Raw genomic sequence first — 23,509 nt, 5'->3', positions numbered from 1 at the left:
TTTTTCTACTCTGAAACTACCCATAACAACACAGTTAGAATCAATTAGATTATATTATATGTTGTAACAGTTAGAATCCTGACAGCTAGCTTGACAACCACATATTCCATAACTAATGTTGGACTAGTAACATAACCATGGGAATTGGTCAATTAAGCATTGTTTTTCTTGAACAAAATCAAATGCAACATAATATAATTCAAAATGTTTTAATTAACATTCAGAACCTGTAAGATTAGAACACAGTCTGGGGGTCATAACACAGGACCCTTAAAGCCAGCTCGTGTCTGGGGGTCAGAGCAAAGGACAATCAGAACCATTTACAACAGCCTGGGACTCAGAACACAGGACTAGACACACCTTGGTTAGAACATCAGCCTCCTGTCATACTCTACAACTAGGCCAACTCTATATTCCAGCCCCGAAGGTTACAGGGAAAGATGAGGAGTTGCTCTCTCCATGTAGTTTCTCCAGGCCTTTTAGGTTGAGGCAGCTTCTTCACCACATCACTTATAGGATGTGCCCCAGGTTGTCTTCCTTGTTTACTGCCTTGGCATGATGGCTTCTCTACAATGTTTATGACATTAAAATAAAACATGTGTAATGTAATATTACATTAAAATATGTTTAAGACTAAACTTAACTTCTAAATAGATGAACTTTCATGACTGGAAATTGAGGATGTTACCTTTATGGCTACCATGTAACCTGCTAAATGATTTTGAGTGTGTAATTATGGCTGTGGCAATGTGATACTTTTATTAAAGAATTCAAGAAAAACATTTCTTCATTTTTTTGGTTTAAATGTCACTTATTTATTTCCAATTTCTTTGCGGATCCATTGAATATATGCTGAAATCTTAGTATAAACTTCAGGGTGCTCAGGTAAATTACAGACATCAATGTCACCAAAAGATGTGACACCAACTGCAGTTTTTCCACAAACCAAAGGACCTCCTGAATCCCCCTGTTAAGAAACACAGATCAACACGTCACTAGTGAAACCAGTTTGTATAATACAATAACGTCTGTGAATCATCTTTTGTACATACGGTGCAGGATCCACCGTAGCCATATGCGCAGATCATCTGTGGGGCCAAGAAATAAGTTCCCCATCTACGCTGACACTCTGCCTGATTTATTGTAGTCGTGTCTGCCTCCATTAGAACATTGCTCCCTGGGCCATTAGTCTCCAGGTATCCCCAGCCAGCAACACTACAGACAGTATCTGGTCCCACGTCTTCTCCTTTGTTTGGTAATGATATCAGTCTAACATTCCTTTGTAGTCTAACTTTTTTCTTTAGCTGTAATTCAAAAATACAAACAGTACTAATAAATAATGGACAATCAAATAGTAATTCAGCAAACTTAGTATTAAAAGCAAAAAAATAAATAATCTTAATTCTGTGGATTTGCCAATTCATGTGTTTCATAGGCAGAGTGTGTCTAAGGCTGGGCAAAGCTTATCTTCCCCTGGTCACGGACTATGTATGTTGAAAATTCTCTTTTTAATTGCCTGCTGCTATGGAAGCTTGTTTCCACACTGGAAAAAAAAAATCGTTTTTTTTAAAGATTTTTTTTTATCAGAATAGCGTGATATAAACTCACAAATGCATGTTATAAAGGCAGAATTGTGAGAATTTCACAATTGTGAGAATTTCAGAATCGTGAAATAAAAAGTCTCAATTATCTTTTCTTTTTTTTAATTCCATGGTGGAAGCAAGCTTTCATGTGCTTCTTATTGCTTTTGAGGGAAAAGCTGCCCATAATGCTGTTCTTGGATCAGTTTTTTCTGTAATGAAAGAAATCCTTCTCGTTATAATAATCAATTATGTAAATAAGATATTCCCTTTGCATCACATCACTTATTGGAACTTTGTGAGATCGCAATTAAGATGTATAACTGCTTTTTAATGATTGTGAGCGGAAAATGAGCGCTCTTGAAAGCTTTCTGTTGTACCAAATCCTGCATTTAGTATTCTTGCTTTTCTTTAAAATTCTGTAAAAACAGTGGATTGTGAACGTAGATGCTTTAAAAACAAATAATTTATTGTTTATGCTTGGATGTATAGGTTGTGTGGTGACACAAAACTTAAAATTATTTCAAATCAATCAAAAAAAGTTTTTAAAGTTAAAACGCATATCCACGTGTTGGAAAATTCATATTTTGTGTCTTGATGTTGTTTTAATATATTTAATACGATATCAGTTATATTAGGCTAAATACACAATCTTATTGTTTTTATGAATGTCTGTTTCGTAGATCATAAAAAAGTGTCAAAGGTGACGTAACTTTTCTTCGAGCGGCAATTTTTGAATGTCTGCATGATCATTTGCAGATGTAGACGCTGGTCGCTTTTGGGGATTTTCTTCACACAGATTAATCGTTTGGCCTCGGAACACCTCAAATATTTGTAATTTTTGAATAAATTGTGCCTGCAGTCGTATCTGGCCGTTATATCCTGTGTTTTATTTCATATAACACACAAATGGGTAGGTTTAGTGATGGGGTCGGGTTACGTGTTGAAACGTGTCTAAATAGCGTAAATAAAAAATATAATAATTGTAAATAATTATGCTGGCTGATTAAATTGAGAATCACAATTGAATTATGCTAATATGTAAAATTAATATTTAATAGTTTGTATGTGAGAGTTGGAAGTGAGAAAGTGTTATACTTCTGTTTTTTTATTTTCATATAGAAGCCCTAAAGTTGAGTTTATTTTTGTGTACCTTTTTATTTATTGTGTTTTGTAACCACAGAAATGCAGCAATGATTTTTCAGGTTTTCTAGGGCCAATATTTTTTGTTGCTAGTCTGAGCAATAAATGAATAATGTAAAAAACAGACTCAAAGAGGCACTTGGCCATTTACATACAATGATTAAAATCCCTCCAGTAATTTTTAAAGCATGAAATTGTAATAGACAATCAAACATAGTGGTTTGTGGTATTGTTTCCTGATATTCTTTTCTGATATGTTACCTTCAAAAGCATGATGTCATTCTGAATAGGATTGGGTGGGCCTATATAGTTTGGATGCGGGATGTAGGACTTCACTCCAATGCTGTCTGAACCCTTGCTGTTCCTTAAGTCATGAGCACCAACTGCAACTGTCAGAATCATTTTTCTGTTGAAAGAGCGCATTGGAAATAGTGATTTATGTACACCGTATAGGTTGCACTGCAGTCGTTGTGAGTCAAAAGTCATTTTAAATCAACATTGCAGTTCACACTTAACAAGCTCATACCTGTTCCAGCAATGTGCAGCAGTCAAGACAAACCGATTAGAAATGAGAGATCCACCGCAGATATGAGACCCATGAAACTGAAGAGAAACCATGTAAGGTCTGGAGTGGGGTCTGGCTTCCCTGCCGTTCACAATACTCACATTCACATTCACATTCACATGAGCTGAGAGAGAGAGAGAGAGAGAGAGAGAGAGAGAGAGAGAGAGAGAGAGAGAGAGAGAGAGATTGTCAGTCAACTTATTCACCACACACCAATTAAATATTTCTAAATAATCAATCATCATAATAATCTGATCAATCTCACCAGTGAAGGTCAGGTGTGGCAGCAGAGAGGCCAGCAGGAGCAGAGAGATGATGATGGTCATGCTGAAAAAAGACGAATAGTGAGCTCTCACTGGCAGTATAAATATACTTTAAATATGGGTGGAGACATTAAGCAGCAAGTTACTCTACCTCCTTTTTAAAAAAGATATATATTTTAGTATGAGCAACACAATGATGAGACAGTACTGTTCTTGTTAATCCTGGTAGTCTCATATTGAGTTTATTGAATTTATTATTCCATTTTTGTTTGATTTTTCTTATCGTATTACCATGACCAAAAGTTTTAGAGTTTTTAGTCTTTCTCCATTCCCCAGTATATATGAGCCACTTGAACAACTGGAAATTGAGGGTGTTACCAGGATGGCCACCAAATGAATTAACGTGAAATTACTTTTTGTGTCCCCATGTGATATTGCAATTATACTGTATATGCAACAGTCGAGACAAACTGATTAGAAATGAGGAAGAGGAGATATGTCGACAGTTCTTCTGAAGAGAAACCATGCAAGGTCTAATGTGGGGTTCGTCTTCCTTGTTCACTGAGCTGAAAGAGAAATTGTGTTGTTAGTTAGCTATATTACTTACCAGATTGATAAATATTAAGTTCAGTCAACTTCACCAGTGAAGGTCCCCATACGAAAATGAAATATATGTACATATATGTCCATATATCCGAGTACTGATGACATATATGTTTCATATAAGGCAATACTTTATTAGCACAAATGCATTCTTACAATATATATATATATATGTTTATACCATGTATGAAATACCCATAGAAGAATTATTATATATACATATATTAAAATGATTTATATGATGACGTTTTATGTTACTGTATGTTAATGCCATATACAGGTACAAATGTACTGCTAGCAACTCGAGGCAATTTATATGCCAATGCAATTGTGGTTCCATCCACAGACCCGCAGCTGCATGCCCGTTGCACGTGGCCCCCCAGCCCGTGGTAGAGGCATCCGTGAATAGCATAGCATGCCTGGACACTTGTTCTAAGGGCAGCCCGGCGCGGAGAAACGTTGTGTCTGACCAAGGACTGAAAGTTTGGCGGCAGTATGGAGTCACAGGGACCCGGTACTGGCCGCTCTGCCACGCCCACCTCGGGACTCGGCCATGGAGCCAGTGTTGAAGCGGTCTCATTTGAAGCAATCCAAGCAGCGTTACCGCGGCTGCAGACGCCATATGCCCCAGGAGTCTCTGAAAGAGTTTCAGTGGGACCACTGTCCTGCCTTTGAATGTATTCAAGCAGTTCAAAACCGACCGGACTCGCTCCTCCGTGAGGCGCGCAGGTTGACCGAATTCAACGCCATACCGAGGTAAGAGATTCTCTGTGTAGGACAGAGCTTGCTCTTCTCTCGGTTGACCCGAAGGCCCAACAGGCTGAGGTGACTGAGCACCATGTCCCTGTGAATGCGAACACTGCGTTCTCTGAGTGGAACAATGGCTGCCTCCGCGATCTTCGTGAAGACGCGAGGCGACAGGGACAGCCTGAAGGGCAGGACCTTGTACTGGTATGCCTTCCCCTCGAACGCAAAGCGTAGGAACGGTCTGTGTCGAGGGAGGATAGAGACATGAAAGTACGCTTCCTTCAGGTTGATCGCTGCGAACCAATCCTGGGGACGGATGGATTGAAAAATGTGTTTCTGCGTCAACATCCGGAACGGGAGCTTGTGCAGGGCCCAATTCAGGACACGCAGGTTCAAGATTGGTTGTAGCCCACCCCCTTTCTGGGGCACGATCAGGGCCGGCGCTAGCCATTTGGGTGCCCTAAGCACAAATGCTTGGCGGTGCCCCCCCCAAAATCAGCTATCAGGTCATCATATGACAGTTTCTGAGCCACGTCCCCATTGATGCTGATGACAGCCAGACCACTTAAATGCTCCATATAAACACCTCAATCGGAATAAAAATGCCCAAACCGAATGAAATTGTAATCGGTTTGAGAGGGGTGGGATAAACCTTTTCATGAACTGATCAAACGAAAAGTTTCACCATGTAAACGACCTGACCCGATTACTTTTGAGTGTGCGTCCTTATATGACGCGATACACAGCGCGCGCCTTCACCACTGAAGAGTGCGCGCCGCGGCGCGCTCACACCAGGTTATAATGTTGAGAGGAAAGTTAATTTTTCTGAGGGGTAAACTTTTTATTTCGTTAGAAGTTATTAAGATAATGTTGGCATAATGCCACAGACAGCTTGGCAACACCCTCTCATATTAACAGCGTTTGTCCCAGCACTTTTTACTTCAAAAACGTGCATGTAAACGTGGCTATTGTCGTACCTGCAAGCGACCCGCGAGCATCATCCCGCTGTCTCTTCTTTTTTCTTTTTTCCGCCCCCGACTCTTGGTTCCTTTTCGAGGCCATGTCTGAGGTCGGTGTCTGCCAAATTTGACATTGATTGAGGCATAATCGAACAGACCACTGGGAGGTGGGGAGGGGGGGGGGGCACCAGAGGGAGACTGGCACAGAGATTCACCTTTTTCTCGACTAATTTGGTCTAGGCCTATATTACTTTTGTATTGCTTTTGTATATTAACATGCTTTTAGAAATATTTTATTTGTCATTTATACTAGTAGCCTATTGTCATGATTTTTTCACGACCCAGATTTTTTGGTGCCCCCCCAAGCACTTGGTGCCCTACGCGCAGTGCGTGATGTGCGTGTGCGGAGCGCCGGCCCTGGGCACGATGAAGTAGGGGCTATAGAAACCTGTCTTCATCTCAGCTGGAGGAACCGGCTCAATCGCTTCCTTCGCCAGTAGGACCTCGATCTCTGACCGCAAGACTTGGGCGTCGCTGCTTTGTACCGAGGTGAAGAGGACGCTTTTTTACTTGGGTGGCCGACGGGCAAACTGAGTCGCATAGCCAAGTCTGATGGTACGGATGAGCCAACGGGGGAGTTCTAGCCAAGCTCCCAGGGACTGTACCAGCGCAAAGGAGTGCTCTGGCTCGACTCGGGAGGCCCGGAGGCGGCCCGGGGTGTTGCGCGAGTACTCCTGGTATGGGCAGGGAGTGGGTGAGAAGGCCCGGAGACATCCTTGAAGCCCACTCGACTGCCTGCTGCCCGGAGGTAGGGAGGTGGGATGCTCAGATCCGACTCGGGAGGCCCGTGGGCGGCCCGGAGTGTTGTCTGAGTGTTCCCGGATGGGACAGAGAGTGGGTGAGAAGGCCCGGAGGTGTCCTCGAGTCCCACTCTGCTGCCCCCTGGCGAGGGGAGGGGAAGGAGGGAGAGACAAGGCCCGGAGGCATCGTGAATAAGAAACTGCTCTTTTTGTGAGTATGTGGGTACCGCCGAGCTCTGGAGAGCTGGCGGCAGATGGATAGAACCAGTTGGGGCCCCACGGTCCTCCTCCGGGGGGTGGGGGAGGGATGCGGACATCATCTCCCTCAGAGCAGCTCCTCTTCTCCCTAGGCTGCCTGTCTCAGGGCCGCTTCCCCCTTGCGCTTGCCGGCCGGTTTAGCACCCTGGACAGGTTGGGCGCCACCCTTGCGCCTGGCACCCTGCTTGGCCGGTGGATGCTGCAGCTTTGGCTTGGCAGGGGCACAGGCGGACGCCGGGGGACGCCCTCGGTGACGAGCAGGCGGCGGAGCTGCAGCCGGCGACGATGTGGAGGCAGCAGCGGGACGCCGGGGCAGGATGTTTTTAATGGCCTCCGTCTGCTGGCAAGTTTGCCCTGACCATCACCCTCAGGTCCCCAACCAGGTCATCTGCCAGAGTAGCAGCCCTCTGCTTAGGTGCAGAAGGACCGTTAGACTGGGGGATGCGCAAGGGTGCTCCACCTGCCTTGAGGTATTGGAGTCTGGACCTCAACACTGCGATGGTCATGTTCCCGCAGTGGGAACATGACTCATTCACGAACGCAGCCTCAGCGTGCTGAATGCCCAAAACACGTGAGACAACGAACATGACCATCAAGCGGGGACAAGAAGCGACCGCACCCAGAAACACGCGGTTTGAATGACATCTTGAAAAGGACGCAGGGTCAAAGCGTGTTGCTCTTTTAGAATGGAAAAACGCTCTTTTAGATGTGCTGAAGCACTCAGGGAGATGACCGCGGCCAGCACACAGTCCACAGTGCAAGCCTGTGTGTGGCACTCAAGTTTGGGAAAACGCCCAGCGAACCAACAAAGCTCTTTTGTGAATGCAAACAATTGCAACTGTCGATCACTCGCTGAAGCGCCGTTTCACCCGCCTGGGCAGTTCTCCTTCTCTCACGAGACTCAATTTTACACACACTTCGTAGGAAACAGTACTGCTGCTCGACTCCGAAGTAGAAAAAAGCATTGATCTGCCATTCCACTTCCTATTTATACCCGCGCTGCGGGGCGGAGCGTGGAATGTGCGGATCACATGCCAATCTCCGATTGGCTCGTTTTTATACACTCGAAGTAGATAGGTCTCTGAGATCAGATTCCAATTCGTCGGTCTAAGTCTGACGTACGTAATCTAAAAAAATTAGCATATTTCATCCAACCAATAAAAGAAAAGTGTTTTTAATACAAAAAAGTAAACCTTCAAATAATTATGTTCAGTTATGCACTCAATACTTGGTCGGGAATCCTTTTGCAGAAATGACTGCTTCAATGCGGCGTGGCATGGAGGCAATCAGCCTGTGGCACTGCTGAGGTGTTAAGGAGGCCCAGGATGCTTTGATAGCGGCCTTAAGCTCATCCAGAGTGTTGGGTCGTGCGTCTCTCAACTTTCTCTTCACAATATCCCCCAGATTCTCTATGGGGTTCAGGTCAGGAGAGTTGGCAGGCCAATTTAGCACAGTGATACCATGGTCAGTAAACCATTTACCAGTGGTTTTGGCACTGTGAGCAGGTGCCAGGTCGTGCTGAAAAACAAAATATTCATCTCCATAAAGCTTTTCAACTGATGGAAGCATGAATTGCCCCAAAATCTCCTGATAGCTAGCTGCATTGACCCTGCCCTTGATAAAACACAGTGGACCAACCAGCAGCTGACATGGCACCCCAGACCATCACTGACTGTGGGTACTTGACACTGGACTTCAGGCATTTTGGCATTTCCTTCTCCCCAGTCTTCCTCCAGACTCTGGCACCTTGATTTCCGACTGACATGCAAAATTTGCTTTCATCCGAAAAAAGTACTTTGGACCACTGAGCAACAGTCCAGTGCTGCTTCTCTGTAGCCCAAAAGTGGCTTGACCTGGGGAATGCGGCACCTGTAGCCCATTTCTTGCACACGCCTGTGCATGGTGGCTCTGGATGTTTCTGCTCCAGATTCAGTCCACTGCTTCCGCAGATCCCCCAAGGTCTGGAATCGGTCCTTCTCCACAATCTTCGTCAGGGTCCAGTGACCTCTTCTCGTTGTGCAGCGTTTTTTTGCCACACCTTTTCCTTCCCACAGACTTCCCACTGAGGTGCCTTGATAGAGCACTCTGGGAACAGCCTATTCGTTCAGAAATTTCTTTCTGTGTCTTAACCTCTCGCTTGGGGTGTCAATGATGGCCTTCTGGACAGGGTCGGGTCTGATTGTGGTTTTGAGTAAAGAACCAGGCTGGGAGTTTTTAAAAGCCTTAGGAATCTTTTGCAGGTGTTTAGAGTTAAATAGTTGATTCAGATGATTAGGTTAATAGCTCGTTTAGAGATCCTTTTCATGACATGAATTTTTCATGAGCTGTATGCCAAAATCATCAGTATTAAAACAATAAAAGACCTGAAATATGTCAGTTGGTGTGCAATGAATCTAAAATATATGAAAGTTACATTTTTATCATTACATTATGGAAAATAATAAACTTTTATCGCATATGCTAATTTTTGAGAAGGACCTGTATGTAAACAAAATATGTCTAATTTATATTTGTAAGTTTATTTAAACAACATGCAAACATTCAGTATTCTCATATAGGATTTTATATGGATTTAAATAGTGGTGTTTGAATCCTGGCATTTCATTCTAGTTTTGTTTTGGGTCAGACTTTGGACATTAATGCTCCATTAGTTTTTTTCTCTCCACGTTGTGAGCGTACAGTATGAGCATTCATTTGGTCTCGTGTGAACAAGTAGTTTTGCTTGGACAGTATACACTCTTTTGTCCATGTGTTGTGTGTTTGTTTAGCACGTGGCTTGTGCTCATCATCAGCCTTAGCGTGTACTTTCATGTTTTGTTCTGTGTAGCATGTAACGGTTACCCTGGTACAGGGGTGACATTTTTCATCCTGTTCTCTAGAGGGCAACAAAGGGGGGAAGAGGTTTTAGCATAGGAATAGCATGGGAGAGGAATGGCAATGAAGTATGGGTGAAAATGCCTGGAATTACATTGGAATTACCTTCCATGTTTTTGCTTTTTTTTTTTTTTTTTTTTTTTATTTGTTTATCACTTTAGTATTTCGGGTTTATTGGTTTACTTTCAGTATTGAGCTTTGTTATTCAGAATGTTGTCTTGGATTTCGTCCATGTGCAAATTGTTACTATGTTATCTCATTCAGTGGTTCAATAGATACAATTTATTTTCACTCCCTCACTGAGACTCTTACAGTTATTTTGAACACAATCTATTGTCAAAAGTGAATTCCCCTTTTTTGAGGCTTTCTTATTGCATAAAAAACTAAGGCAAGCCAGTTACAAGCATGAGGGGGTTTGTTTGTGTTTTCTTATTTTTTTAAGTTTAATAAAAAGCCAATTAACCTATGCATCATTGAGTCCTTCATCCCTTGCCTCACCTGACAATAAGTAACACTACAAATATTTTATATTTTAAATGTAATTTGTTTTATACATAAAATCTATACTAAGGCTCTACAACATTTGACAGTGATAGTGATTTGTCACATATATTTGTTAAACATATATAATATGTGGAATAAAGATATATGTTAATATATGGAATTTCTGGAATATATGTGCATTAATTTTTTTACTCTATATGAGAATATTAGGATATTTCATAAATGAGACCTGTATGTCAAACTGTATGTATTATACATACATAAACATATATAATATATGGGATAAATGTATACATTAATATATGGAATTGTTCCAATTTCTAAAAGGTTTCATATGTTTTTATTTTATATATCACATATAAATGCTTATATATTGATATTTCATATATACCTAATATGCCTAATTCCTTAATCGGCGAAAAGCAGTAATGCATTTAATTCATACTATATATATCTACTTTCTTTATAAATGCCTCACTGTATTCCTATAATTTTTTGTAATAATCAACAAACTGCTATCAAGTGAGCTTAATTTGTAATGAACTCATAATATGTGCCAATTCTGTGCCAATCAAATATGGTTTGTGCTGCAAAAGCAGAGCAGTTTCACAATGTTCAAGATGGATGTGGTAGAACTTTGCAATATGCTGCTGGAACCACTTTTGTGACCTCAACTTGTCATACATGAAAATTGTTTGCTGTTTCCATATACTGTAGGAAATCCAAAATATTATTGAACAAAGTAGAGACCATCCATAAACAAAAATGGGATACAAGTAAGTGTCCAACACTGGAGTAGTTTTGGAAGTAAAAATCCCGTAGGTGAAAATGTTGTGGTCTTGTTAGAAGTGTCCACTATTTATGATTATAAAAAACTGCTTACAGCCACTAAACACATGTTCCTCATTCTCTTGAATTTGGGGTCATTCAAACAATTCAAGAAAACTGCCAAGTATGTGAAGAAAAAGAGTTTTAAAAAATGAAAAAGGCCTATATCTTCATGCAGCAAAAGTTCATTAAAGAAAAACATAAAGATAATCCAGCCAAGGAGTGTTAACCAAATCCTGACCAGAAACAACAATGCAAAGTGCAAAGGCAATGACTCACAAAGACAGACTAAAACACTGAGATATATGTACACAGGGAGATCCTACTGTTTCAGTCCAGAAAGGAGGTAGAGCAGGAGGAGAAATGGATGGCCAGGACTGCAGAGTGGAAGCAGGACTGGAGACTGATCGGGGAGCCAGGGTGGAGTCGGCAGAGCAGGTGGCCAGGGCAGAGCAGACAGATTTGGTGCAGCAGGCTCTGGAGCGGGCTCATGGACTGAAGCCATCACTGGACTGTTGTCAGGGGCTGGAGTGGCTCTCGGCGAAGCGGGCTTGGGAATGCTCATAAAAATTATTTTATTCGATTTTATTTTATCAGAACAGATATACAATCAATGTTAAACAACGTTTAACCCCCATGGGGCAGCGGTCGTGTCTGCGCAACCAATTTAAATACGGAGACTCAAAATACTCCATCGAGTTTGCTCATACAGATAAGTATTTGTGGCAAGGGGGGCGTGGTTCAGTGAGGTCTGCAGCGGGAGAGAGAGCCGCGGGACGAGCGGTAAGTGAGTGGGTTGGACGCAGATTAATAACACCTGTCTCTTGTTCCAGTAATGAGCACGGAGAGTGTATAAAACATTGGTGGAACCGGAGACCAGGGAGAGAGAGAGATCGGACGGTTGATGCCAAACCCCCACAGAGACTGAGTAACCGGAAGCCGGAAGTGCCGACCCGGAAGTGATCGTGTGATCGTGTTTATGTGAATCCACACCTTAGTGTGTGTTTTGAGTTATTAAGAAAATAAAGAGAATAGCATCAACCGTCCAGCCGACCCCCGTGTTCTCTTCCTTCCTCATTATATCGAACTTTATTACAGTATTATACTTCAAAACTGTTAAGTGTCTACTTTTATTTGTGTACACTCATATTAAAAACTAAATGTGTTTTTTTTTCAAAATAAAGATAATTAACATGATGCATGTTCTGTTGTCTCTCAGTGAAGTCAATTCTGAAATGCATCTGAAAATGAACTGTAACTTAGCAAATACTTGCCACACAGACATGAGCGACATGTCTGCATAACACTTGGAGTGTTTACTTATAAATGTAATCCATTTTAAAACAAAGATGAGATACAGTCTTGTTCTTCTCCTTCATTATCTCTAATGAGATGAGGCCACCAGACCCCCAGTGCCATTCACATGGTAAATAGTTTGGGTGATCTATATGCATTGCACACGCCCCCTAGTCAATGGCATAAAAACATGACATTTCTACATCACACCACATTAAAAACCACTTAATAGCAGGGCATGATCAACAAAATGCTTGAATACAGTGGATATTACCCTGAGGAAAGTGTGAACAAATAGGCTCATATAACCCAAAACAAAAAAAAATATTTGAGTGCAGATTCATTTAAATCAACCTAGTGACAAAGTCCACTGAATTCCTCCACATTCTTCTCTATAGATAGGTCGCCCTGACGAAAGCGCAAGAGATGAGAAATTGATTCATTTTTTAAGGTCCGTTTTTTTTGTAATTGAATCTACAGGAGGCAAGTGTTCAGAACCCAAGGCAAGTTTTATTACAAAAATCCAGACTTGATCAAACATAGAACAAAAACTTGGCATGGAGTTGCAAACATCACATGGAGAACACTTCCCAACAGTGGTTACAGGGATAATACTAGATGAAGACACATGGTAAATATGAGGGCTTAAATGAGCTTGTTGTACCACAGTGTCAGACTTTTTTTTTTTTTATCTTCTTTAAGCGCAAAGGAGAAACTATGTCTAAAGAGCTGGAAAAGAGAGTCAATAACGGTAGTTTCTGTTTCAACATCAGGTTCTTCTAAGCTATTTGGGATGCTAAGGGGATGAAACTGATCAGGAAGATTATTCAATAAGTAATCTTTAGTGATAGTTCTACCATATTTGTTACAGGGAGCGGCTTTGCAGTCTTGGCTAAATTAAGTATTCCCAAGACTATATAATGATCTAAGATGTCTTCAACAGAGATCTTCAACAGCATCAACATTGATTCCATGAAACAATATTAGATCTAAAGTATAATTATGATAATGTATGGCTACTAACATGTGTTGCTTAACTCCAATATAGTTTAGAATTACTCTACTAATTTCTCAAGATCAACTCTAGAATTGTCTACTAATTGTCTATTAAAAATTAAGACTTTACCTGCAGCCAGTACTAACTCTGAAAATCAGTTGATCATTTGATTAAGTCTGTATATTTACTTATCAGTAATACTAAAGATATTACTATAAATTACAGCAACACCAACACTTTTGCTTTTCAAACTAGGCACATGTTTTAACAATAATCGTGTGTGTGTGTGTGTGTGTGTGTGTGTGTGTGTGTGTGTGTGTGTGTGTGTGTGTGTGTGTGTGTGTGTGTGTGTGTTGGGGGGAGCAGCATTTAACTCTATACAGAAGGCCATTAGAGACTGAATTAGTGACATGATGGACAATTGAGCATGTTGCCATGATGACCTGCTAAATGATTTTGAGTGTGTAACTATAAATGGTTGTGACAATGAGAACACTATGACTATAATTGATGCTGGCCATGTGATACTTTTATTGAAAGGTTTAAGGAAGAATTCAGGAAAAACTTTTCTTCAATTTTTTGTTTACATTAAGTCATTCAACATTTCCGTTTGCGCGGATCCATGGGATATATGCTGAAATCTTAGTATACACATTAGGTTGTTCTGGTGAATTGCAGCCATATCTTGATCCAAATGATGTGATACCAACAGCTTTTTTTCCACAAACCAAAGGACCTCCTGAATCCCCCTGTTAAGAAACACAGATCAACACGTCAACAGTGAAACCAGTTTGTACATTACCATAACTTTTATGAATCATCTTTTGTACATACAAAGCAGGATCCACCACCGCCATATACGCAGATCATCTGTGGAGGCAAAAAGTTGGATCCCCATCTACGCTTACAATCTGCCGGATTTACTGTAGTTGTTTCTGCTTCCATTAGGAGAACACTTGCTGGACCATTAGTTGACAGGTATCCCCAGCCGGCAACACTACAGACAGTATTTGTTCTCACGTCTTTTCCTTCCTTTGGTAATGACATCAGTCTAATTTTGTTGTTTAGTTTGACTTTTTTCTCTAGCTGTAATTCAAAAACACAACTATTATTATTAAACAATCTTTTATAAGACTGAACTTCAGTTGATTATACTTTTGTTTTTGAGGTTAATACAGAAGCCCTACAGTATTTTTTTGTATGTGCCTCTTTATTAAAGTGTTTTATGTTTATATGAAATTATCACATGTTGTTACCTTCAAAAGCATGATGTCATTCTTATAAGGTATATATTCTGGATGCGGGATGTAGGACTTCACTTCGAAGCGATCGGAAGGCTTGCTCTCCCTTAAGTCATGAGCACCAACCACAACCGTCAGAGTATCTCCACTGTTGAAAGAGTGTATTGTTAATGCAAGTTTATGTCATGTGATATACTGTATGGATCCACTGCAGTCATTAAGTGTGTTTACATGCACACCAGTAAGCTGATAACTCAAAAAAATCAGCTTCTTGAAATAATAAGTTTTCCCCGTTTACATGCAAACCAGTAAACTGACAATGCAAGTAACCCGCGTTTATATGACTTTAATAAACCGGGTTATTTCCATGTAGTGACGTCAAAAATAATAATGTCCGTATCTGACTCTGAGTTTTTCAAATGTTACATCAGTTGTGATTTTAAATAAAGTGTGCACCGTATCAGCGGAAGATTTATGGCTCATATTATCCCTCATGAAGTTACAGATGCAGCGTTTTGACTGAACCTCTTCTACTTCTGCTGCATGAGAAGAGAACACATCTTCACAATTGGTCTTAAAATAGTCTGCGTTTGTGATATAAGTCCTTATTTAGCTCGCTCTGTCTGGATGCATTTAAATCTGCTTTAAGTTTGCGTTTTTGTCACCTATCGCACATTCGCACTTCAATAAGCCGACAGAAAGCAGGTTAATGCGTTTACATGCAGCGCGAAATCGAGGTAAGAGGCGAAAAACTACCTGTTCCGACCGGTTTATGCTTACGCCGTTTATGACCTTACTCCAATAAAAGAAAACGGGTTACCGCGTTTACATGACCACGTTCATTGTCGGCTTATTAGACATAATCGCCTTAAGAACGTGCATGTAAACCCACCCATTGTCAGTCAAAAGTAATTTTATCTCAACATTGTAGTTTACAATAAACAAGCTGTTACCCATTCCAGCAATGTGCAGCAGTCAACACGGTCTGATCAGAAATCAGGAATCCACCACAGATATGATACCCATGCGACTGAAGAGAAACCATGTAAGGTCTGGAGTGGGGTCTGGCTTCATTGCCGTTCACTATACCCACATTCACATGAGCTGAGAGAGAGAGAGAGAGTGCTGTCAGGCAACTTATTCAGCTTTAAATATTCTTAAATAATCATTGTAATATGCTGTTATATCCTCCTGGGACCCAGGAATACACTTTTGTCCTCTGCAGTGGACATCATATTTAGTCTATTTCTCTGACAATGTACATGTCACAGTTTTAAGTCCTGTAAAGAACACATTCAGTTCTTATTTTAAGAGAAACCACATTTTTGGAAGTTTCACAATGCCAATTCCCTCTTCTAGGACTTAAACAAATGACTGAAATTAATTTAGTGATCAAATTTAACACTCTAACTCAAATGTGATAATTCAATTTTTGAATAGTTTCTCATAAATTACTGTATCAGGAAAATTGTATGGGGTTTCAAATCTAGACACTTATTTCATACATGTCCACTGTAGAAGACACCAGGACTTAAATCATATTTATCAGACATTTTAGGAGACACAACAAGTGAGTAGGGAAAGGAATTATATTTCAATATTTCTATGAAATTAGATATAATTATGAAAATCTTGCCAATAACTACTGCATTACTACACTTCTTTTTTCATCTTTATACAAAGATCTTGCATCATCTAAAAACCAAAAAATTGATTGGTGATTTTAAAAAAAGCTTTGTTTTTGCCTATTCATGTCAAGTCCTGGTGTCCTCTACAGAGGACATAGCATCACATATGAATTATATATATAAGCTCTAAACAATGTAATGATATGAAAAAATACAAAATTCTGGTTCTCAAAAGGATATAATAATTCTCACCAGTGAAGGTCAGGTGTGGCATCAGAGAGGCCAGCAGGAGCAGAGAGATGATGATGATGGTCATGATGAAGATGACAACCACTGAGCGCTCACTGGCTTAATGCGGTTTATATATATTTTAAATATGGGTGGAGACAATAAGTGGTATGTTACTCCACCTTTTTTTTAAATATTGTAATATGAGCAACATAAGATAAAAAATATAAGAATGTGCTGTTAATCCTTGTGGTCTCATATTGAAGTCACAGATGGTTTGATTTATTAAATATTAATTTTATAAAGCTGAATTTATTATAATTTTTTTGTCTGATTTTATTCCTGAAACTTACCACAGTTTTAAGTCTTTCCCCATTCAAATATGAGCCATATGACTGGAATTGGAGTGAGAGTGATTTGACCAACAAGTAAATTAATGTGAAAGGACTTTTGTGTCCCACATGTAATATTAAAATGATATATTATTGTGAACATGTGGACACTTTTACCTGCTATATGTGTAGCAGTCAAGACAAACTGATCAGAAATGAGGAATCCAACACAGATATGTTGAAACCTTACGGTGGACATTTACATACTATCTATGAGAGGTCATTCCATTTTTGAAGGGAAGTGAAACAACTTACTCTATCGGTCCCAGGACAATGACAACATGGTGGATGTAGTATGTCCGAATTTCATTCATACTATATATATATATATATATATATATATATATATATATATATATATATATATATATATATATATATATATATATATATATATATAGATGACACTCACCAGCTGCTATATTATATTAGGTACACCTGTTTAACTACCTATTTGCACAAATGTCTAATAATCAGACTATCACACATGGCAGCAACTTAATCCATGTTGGAATGTAGACATGGTCAAACCCCACAGTCTCCCTGAGTATTGATGCTGACCATGTCCATCCCTTAATGACCACACAGTGTACCAACTTTTGAAGGCTACTTTCAGCAGGATAATATTCTGTGTCAAAAATCTCAAATCATCTCAAAATAGTTGATTGGACATGACAATGAGTTTACTATATGGAAACTGACTCCACAGTCACCAGATCTCAATCCCATAGGGCGCCTTTGGGATTCGGAGGAAAGGGAGAGTCATATCATGGATGTGCAGCCGGCAAAATCTGCAACAGCTGTATGATGATATCATGACAATATGAACCTAAATCTCTGAGGAATGTTTCCAGCACATTATTGAATCAATTTTACAAAGAATTAAGCATTTCTGAAGGCAAAAGGGGTACAAACTGATACTAGCAAGGTGATAAAGTAGCCAGTGAAGGTAGTGCATGTAGGTCCTGCTGTATTCTACGTTTTTCAGTATATGGCTTTAAATTACTATTTTCTTTTTTGTTTAACCTTAAATGTTGGTAACTACCCATGTTATTACATGAAACACATTATGTAATACGTAATACAAATGTTTTACTAGTTAAAACAAATCAACAGCATAAATCATTTTCTCACAGTTGCTTTATGTTTAGGCTATTGTCAGTCAAATATAACGCCATTGTCATAAAATTGTATATAACTTTACACATTAAAGGTTAGTAAGTGATTTATTTCACACTAAAATTGCTAGCACATTGTTTATCTTTTGTGGCTATGCTTTTGAAACAGCAAGTATTAACATAGATAGATTCACTTTCATCATAAATTCCTCACTGCATTCATATATAAACATTTTGGGACAATCAACAATAACAACTGCTATCAAATGAGATTAACATCTACTGAACACAGAATGCAAATCAGATGTTTAATAAATTAATTTTAAGTTTTCCTAATCTGTTGCAGAGAATTCTTGCTTTACAATTCTGTCCCAATCAAAGGTTTGTGTTGCAAAAGCAGTGCAGTTTCACAATGTGGTAGAACTTCGCAATATGTTGCTAGACTTAATTTTGTGACCACAAATGCCCTCTGTCAAGGACAGCAGAAATTCTCATGCGATACATGAACCAATGTTTTATTTGTTAAGATTACAAGGAAAGAAGAGTGCCTACTAGCCGTGTGGAATATTTGTTATAAAATAAGATTAATTCTTTTTTTTTTCTTAAAATATGAGGATTGTTTTATCAAGAAATCATTAACCCACACTTCATGACATAATGGGTCCACTATGTATGATGCAAAAAGCTGGTTAAAGCCAATGTTCCTCATTCATTGGAATGTAGGGTCAATCCAAAGCCAACCCAAGTCATACCATCAAGACGTGTCAAGTCTTTATCAGTAGTGAGCGTTTTTCTCCATAGAAACCTTTTCATCCAGCTGTTGTACATAATCATTTTTGAACAATGTAATCATATTGAACAAATCATATTTCATTTAATTTAATTATATCAGAACAGATATGCAACCCGTCTGAATATGCTCTGGCCTCTCAGTCAAAAGGCCGTCAGTAATTGTAAGCAACTACTCTCTGAAAAACCTTGACATGCAAATTTTTCTCCAAGATGTTGCGACTTGGGACAGAATTAAATCCTTCTAATGGTCTTTTTTCAAAAACATTTTCAGTCTGATTATGATTTAGCATGTCCCCTTCCCCTAGCGAGAGCCATGAGAGCGACATGAGTGATGCTGAAACCTGGGATGAAGGAGGGACATGCTGTTGGAGAACCCTTGCTACTAAGGGGGACCGCGGTGCTGAGGAGGTCAGGCAGCGAGTAAGAAAGAAGACCGCAAGGGGAGAAGAGCGCAGTCTCATGGGTACTCCCCGGCCTGCGAGGGGCTATGGGGGGATGATCAGCGCCTGCTGCACTTTACATCGGTCTCAGATCTCTCACAGAGGATTGAAGGAGCATAAAAGCAGGAGCGACGACAGTGAAAGACAAGAGAGGACCAAGCCTGGACTTTATGTTATGCTTTGTTTACGTTCGTTATGTGTGTGTGGCAGTCGTACGTGAGGGGCTGTCTGCGTTTTTACTTTAGTTTGTTTATTTTGGTTTGAAGTGTGTTGAATGATTGCCATTCCCGCCTCCTTCTTCCTTGAACAAAGAACCCCATTACATTGGTGCCGAAACCTGAGAGGAAGGTGGGACATGCTGTCGGAGAGCCCTCCCTGGTGAGGGGGATTGTGCTGCTGAGGAGGTCGGAAGAAAGAAGACCATGAGGGGCTGCCCGAGGTGGTGGAGCACTGCCGTGCCCCTGTGTTGAGGTTGAGTGGCTGCCATCCTAGAGTAAGCAGAGGAGTTGCTGGCATTCGCAATGGGCCGAACCCTGCTACCATTCGCAGTGACGGGGAGGAACAGGGAGATCGCAGGACTTGCTGCCGGCTGCCCTCAACAGGAGAAGCCATGGCTGGCCGCCAGGGGCAGCAGAAGATCAAACCGTCCACTGAGCGTCCATCGCATATCACTGCGAAAAAGAGCCTCTCGGCTGGGCTGAGGACCAAGTGGATGTGTATCCTGGAACCGGACCAGGATTTTTTTTTCCTTCTCCACTCTCTTGTCTCTGTCGCTCCTCATGCTTCCGGCTCCTTTTCTTTTGTCTCGTCTTTCCTTACCTCCAGATGCTGCAGCTGCCGAGACTGGCCCCGGGGGGAGTAAAGCTCAGTCTTGTGGGCACATATTTTTTATATTAAATTTATAATATACCTCAAATCATCAATGTACACGCTGATTTCACCCTGTGCTACAAATACACCCATCGTGCAGCTCTTCTGTCAGAAGTCAGTTCAAAATTGAGCTTGTACATATATAATGTGCGCCCTGGAGTGAGATCCCTGAGACGCAGCGTAGTGCTGAGCTTCTCGTCTGGTGTGCGACCCCCTTTATGCATGTAAAGCACTTAAACTGTTCTTTTCCTCTCTATGCAAGTTTTTTAGGTTTATTTATCCAAATGTTCTTGTATATATTTGTGTGATGTTCTGTATTTTGATCGCAGCTTTAAAATGTTACGAGAAAACATTTTACGAATGTTTATCCACTACATTACCTTTTATTTAAACCTAAATAAGAAAGCCATTGTCAGTTCGTCTGTCAGTTGGCAGGGAGTTTTGGTAGTTTTTTTTTTTTATTTGTTGCTGTGTGCAGTGTGTAAAGGAAAATAACAGTCTTACCCTCATGCTGACTAGTGCCGTGCCCCTCCCAACCCATTCACACACACACACACACACACACACACACACACACACACACACACACACACACACACACAGATGATTCGACCATCAGTCGACTATAGAAAGATTCAACAATTCTCATTCGAATGTGTAAATCCTTAGTCAGGGACACCCCTAAATTTTTCCCTTCTTCAAAGGGGGTTCTAAATCTGACCCAAAATGTTATCACTTAATTTCCATCAAACCATGTCTGGCTATCGTTCTGGAGAAGCTTGCCAAAAATAGTTAAATTATTTCCTGGATAAAAATCATACATTGTTTGACATGCAATCTGAGTTTTTAATGGGACATGGATGCATAACAGCCAGATTAAAGGTTATGTAATTACAGCATTAGACGGTAAGCAGGTCTGTATTGCTACCTTTATAATCCTTACCAAGGCCTCTGACTCCATAAACAAATTGGACCCACTTTATATTATGTGGCCTTAAGTACTATGTACTAACATTGTAATTAATCATTTGATACAATGCACTAATTGTGTACACACATGTTTTTACATTGTACTTACATTTGAGAAAATACCTGCATGTAATTACGTCTGTAATTAATTTCTGAAGTTACATCTGTAACTACACAGTTGGCACTTCCCTTACACCTAACCCTCCCTTAAACTGACCAACACCACCACACCTGTCCCTAACTCAACCCGTATCCCACCGCAATATAAGCAAAGGTGCTGTGCAATACAATTTGAACACAGTAAGTACATTGAACTTATTTTTTGATGTAAGTACATAGTACTTAAGGCCACCTAATATAAAGTGGGGCCAAAAGGCCATGAGTCCATGGACCCTTTTCACAGACCGTGATTCTCTCTTTTGTATTTGCGTGATTCTGCTGTAATCAATCTCAATATTCTTCCCTTCTTTTGGAAAGTCGTGGAAATCCTACCATGGTTGTTTTCTTTTGCTATTAGAGCGAATAGGAATAAAAAATTATATTTGCTTTATTTCATCTCCCATTGACCACTATACAACTATAGCTGTACCCAACTCTGATGACTTTTGAGAACAATGGAAATGTAGGAAGGTCCATTTAGAAGTTAGAAAGCTGGAGACCTCTGGTGGTGCGTTGAAGCAGTTGCAGACTATGTTGGATGGATGGCAAACATGTTCCAAATAATATTCAATAGTTCAAGGGGGTCATAAAGGGGGTGTTTTCATGTTTTTCTTTTTCTTTAGTGCATTATGTAGCTGTTTATACATGTATAAGATCTGCAAAATTACAAAGCTCAAAGTCTCCCACAAAAATATTTATTCTATCTAAAAGAGAAGGTAGATCCAGACTGAGATAAAATGCCTCTGTCAAAATCACTCTCATCGATCTATGTCACTCTGTTATTCTATATCAATCTGTTGTCAGTAGTGCTGTTGCTGCCATGTCATGGAGACGCTGTGTGTATATGCAAAAGCATCACTATATCTGCCCTTCTGAAAGTGGACATAATTAGAAATCAGTGATTTAGATTTATTTACAACACAGGTTCTGAACAGTAAAACCATATTCCAAATTTGCAAGGGCAATCTAGCGCTTCTGAATCAGAGCCAGTAAGCATATTTTTATTATTATTAGTTAAAGTATCTGCAGTTTGTTTGTGGAGTTTTGTTGTGCAGAGATGGATTTATGTTTACAAACAGTATCCTATTCTCCTATTTATAACTTGTGGTAAAAAGATGACAAACACTGCATGTTCCCAGTCGTTCAGTCACACTGAGTAACGTCAGTGACTGACGAATGGGGGTTTCGCTTAGAAGCCTATCAACTTCGAGATCTAGAAAACGCCCAATGGCAGTGCCAATGCCATGGGCATGCGAGATTTGCATGTGTAATACCCATGTGGGTATATAAGGAAGTAGCTGGCATGATCGCATTATGTTTCTGCTTCGGAGCCAAGGGTTACATACCTCTTCACTCCAAAAGCCTTCTGAGTTAACTGTCAGTTCTTCGCGACGACAAGACCTTCCAGTCGGTGTTGGTGTCAACGGCGCGTTCCAACGATCGCATACTTCCTGCCTGCTGGTCAGACGATACTGTATCCAGTTGGTGTGAGGTCCCTGGGCATCAACTGTGAGGTTATCCTCTCACAAAAAGAGCTCACACATGGCACGTCCTTTTCAGGATGTCTCGCCCGTGTGCTTCTGGGTGCGGCTGGTCTCTGCTGCCTTCTGATGGCCACAATCACTACCTTACGTGTTTGGGCTTTCAGCACGCTCAGGCAGTGTTTGTGGATGAGCCGTGTTCCCACTGCGGGAATATGGCCATCTCCATGTTCCGGTGGAGACTCAATGAGCTCCATGCAGGAGTGAGAGTCCCCTCTGCCACAACCCGATCTGACGTCTCTATGCGAGGCGTCACTTTGGCTGGTGGTCAGGGTGACCTGAGGGTGATGGTGTGGAATTCAGCTTTGGCACTGGCTTCGCGATCGAGTCACGAGATGGGCATGGCAGTCTGGCACGCTCCGGGTCCCAGTGACTCGGGCCTGCAGGCAGACACTCACTCAGTGGTTGAACCTCAGCTTTCTACGGGCCGGTATTCCCTTAGAACAAGTTTCCAGGCATGTAGTTGTGTCAACAGATGCTTCCACTACGGGTTGGGGTGCCCTGTGCAATGGACGTGCTGCCGCGGGCTCCTGGACAGGACCCCAGCGCTGCCTGCATGTCAATTGCCTCTTCCGGGCATTGCTGAAGAGTCAACACGTACTAGTCAAGGCAGAAAACACGGCCGTTGCAAAGTACATCAACCACCGAGGCGGTCTACGCTCCCGCCACATGTTCTAACTCGCTCGCCATCTCGTATTTTGGAGTCAGAAGCGC

At 40.9% G+C, this 23,509-nt stretch overlaps 2 protein-coding genes across 2 annotated transcripts; both read right to left on the bottom strand.

Annotated features, from left to right (window-relative positions):
* Positions 1-299: 299 nt before the first annotated feature.
* On the bottom strand, positions 300-3,614 carry LOC137040371 (granzyme B-like). The gene is made up of 5 exons (XM_067415906.1): positions 3,554-3,614; positions 3,250-3,412; positions 2,985-3,129; positions 1,053-1,304; positions 300-967 (listed from the first exon to the last, which is right to left on the bottom strand). Exons 1-5 carry the CDS (start codon positions 3,612-3,614, stop codon positions 812-814), a joined length of 777 nt encoding a protein of 258 aa, XP_067272007.1. The 3' UTR covers positions 300-811.
* A 10,310-nt stretch (positions 3,615-13,924) lies between these two features.
* On the bottom strand, positions 13,925-16,611 carry LOC137039507 (mast cell protease 3-like). Its single transcript, XM_067414815.1, has 5 exons — positions 16,539-16,611; positions 15,612-15,762; positions 14,674-14,806; positions 14,252-14,503; positions 13,925-14,166 (listed from the first exon to the last, which is right to left on the bottom strand). Exons 1-5 carry the CDS (start codon positions 16,600-16,602, stop codon positions 14,011-14,013), a joined length of 756 nt encoding a protein of 251 aa, XP_067270916.1. The 5' UTR covers positions 16,603-16,611; the 3' UTR covers positions 13,925-14,010.
* Between the last annotated feature and the right edge of the window lie 6,898 nt (positions 16,612-23,509).

The sequence above is a fragment of the Pseudorasbora parva genome, chromosome 14 (genome assembly GCF_024679245.1).
Source record: "Pseudorasbora parva isolate DD20220531a chromosome 14, ASM2467924v1, whole genome shotgun sequence".
NCBI lineage: Eukaryota > Metazoa > Chordata > Actinopteri > Cypriniformes > Gobionidae > Pseudorasbora > Pseudorasbora parva.
This window is presented reverse-complemented; position numbering and strand designations above follow the sequence as displayed.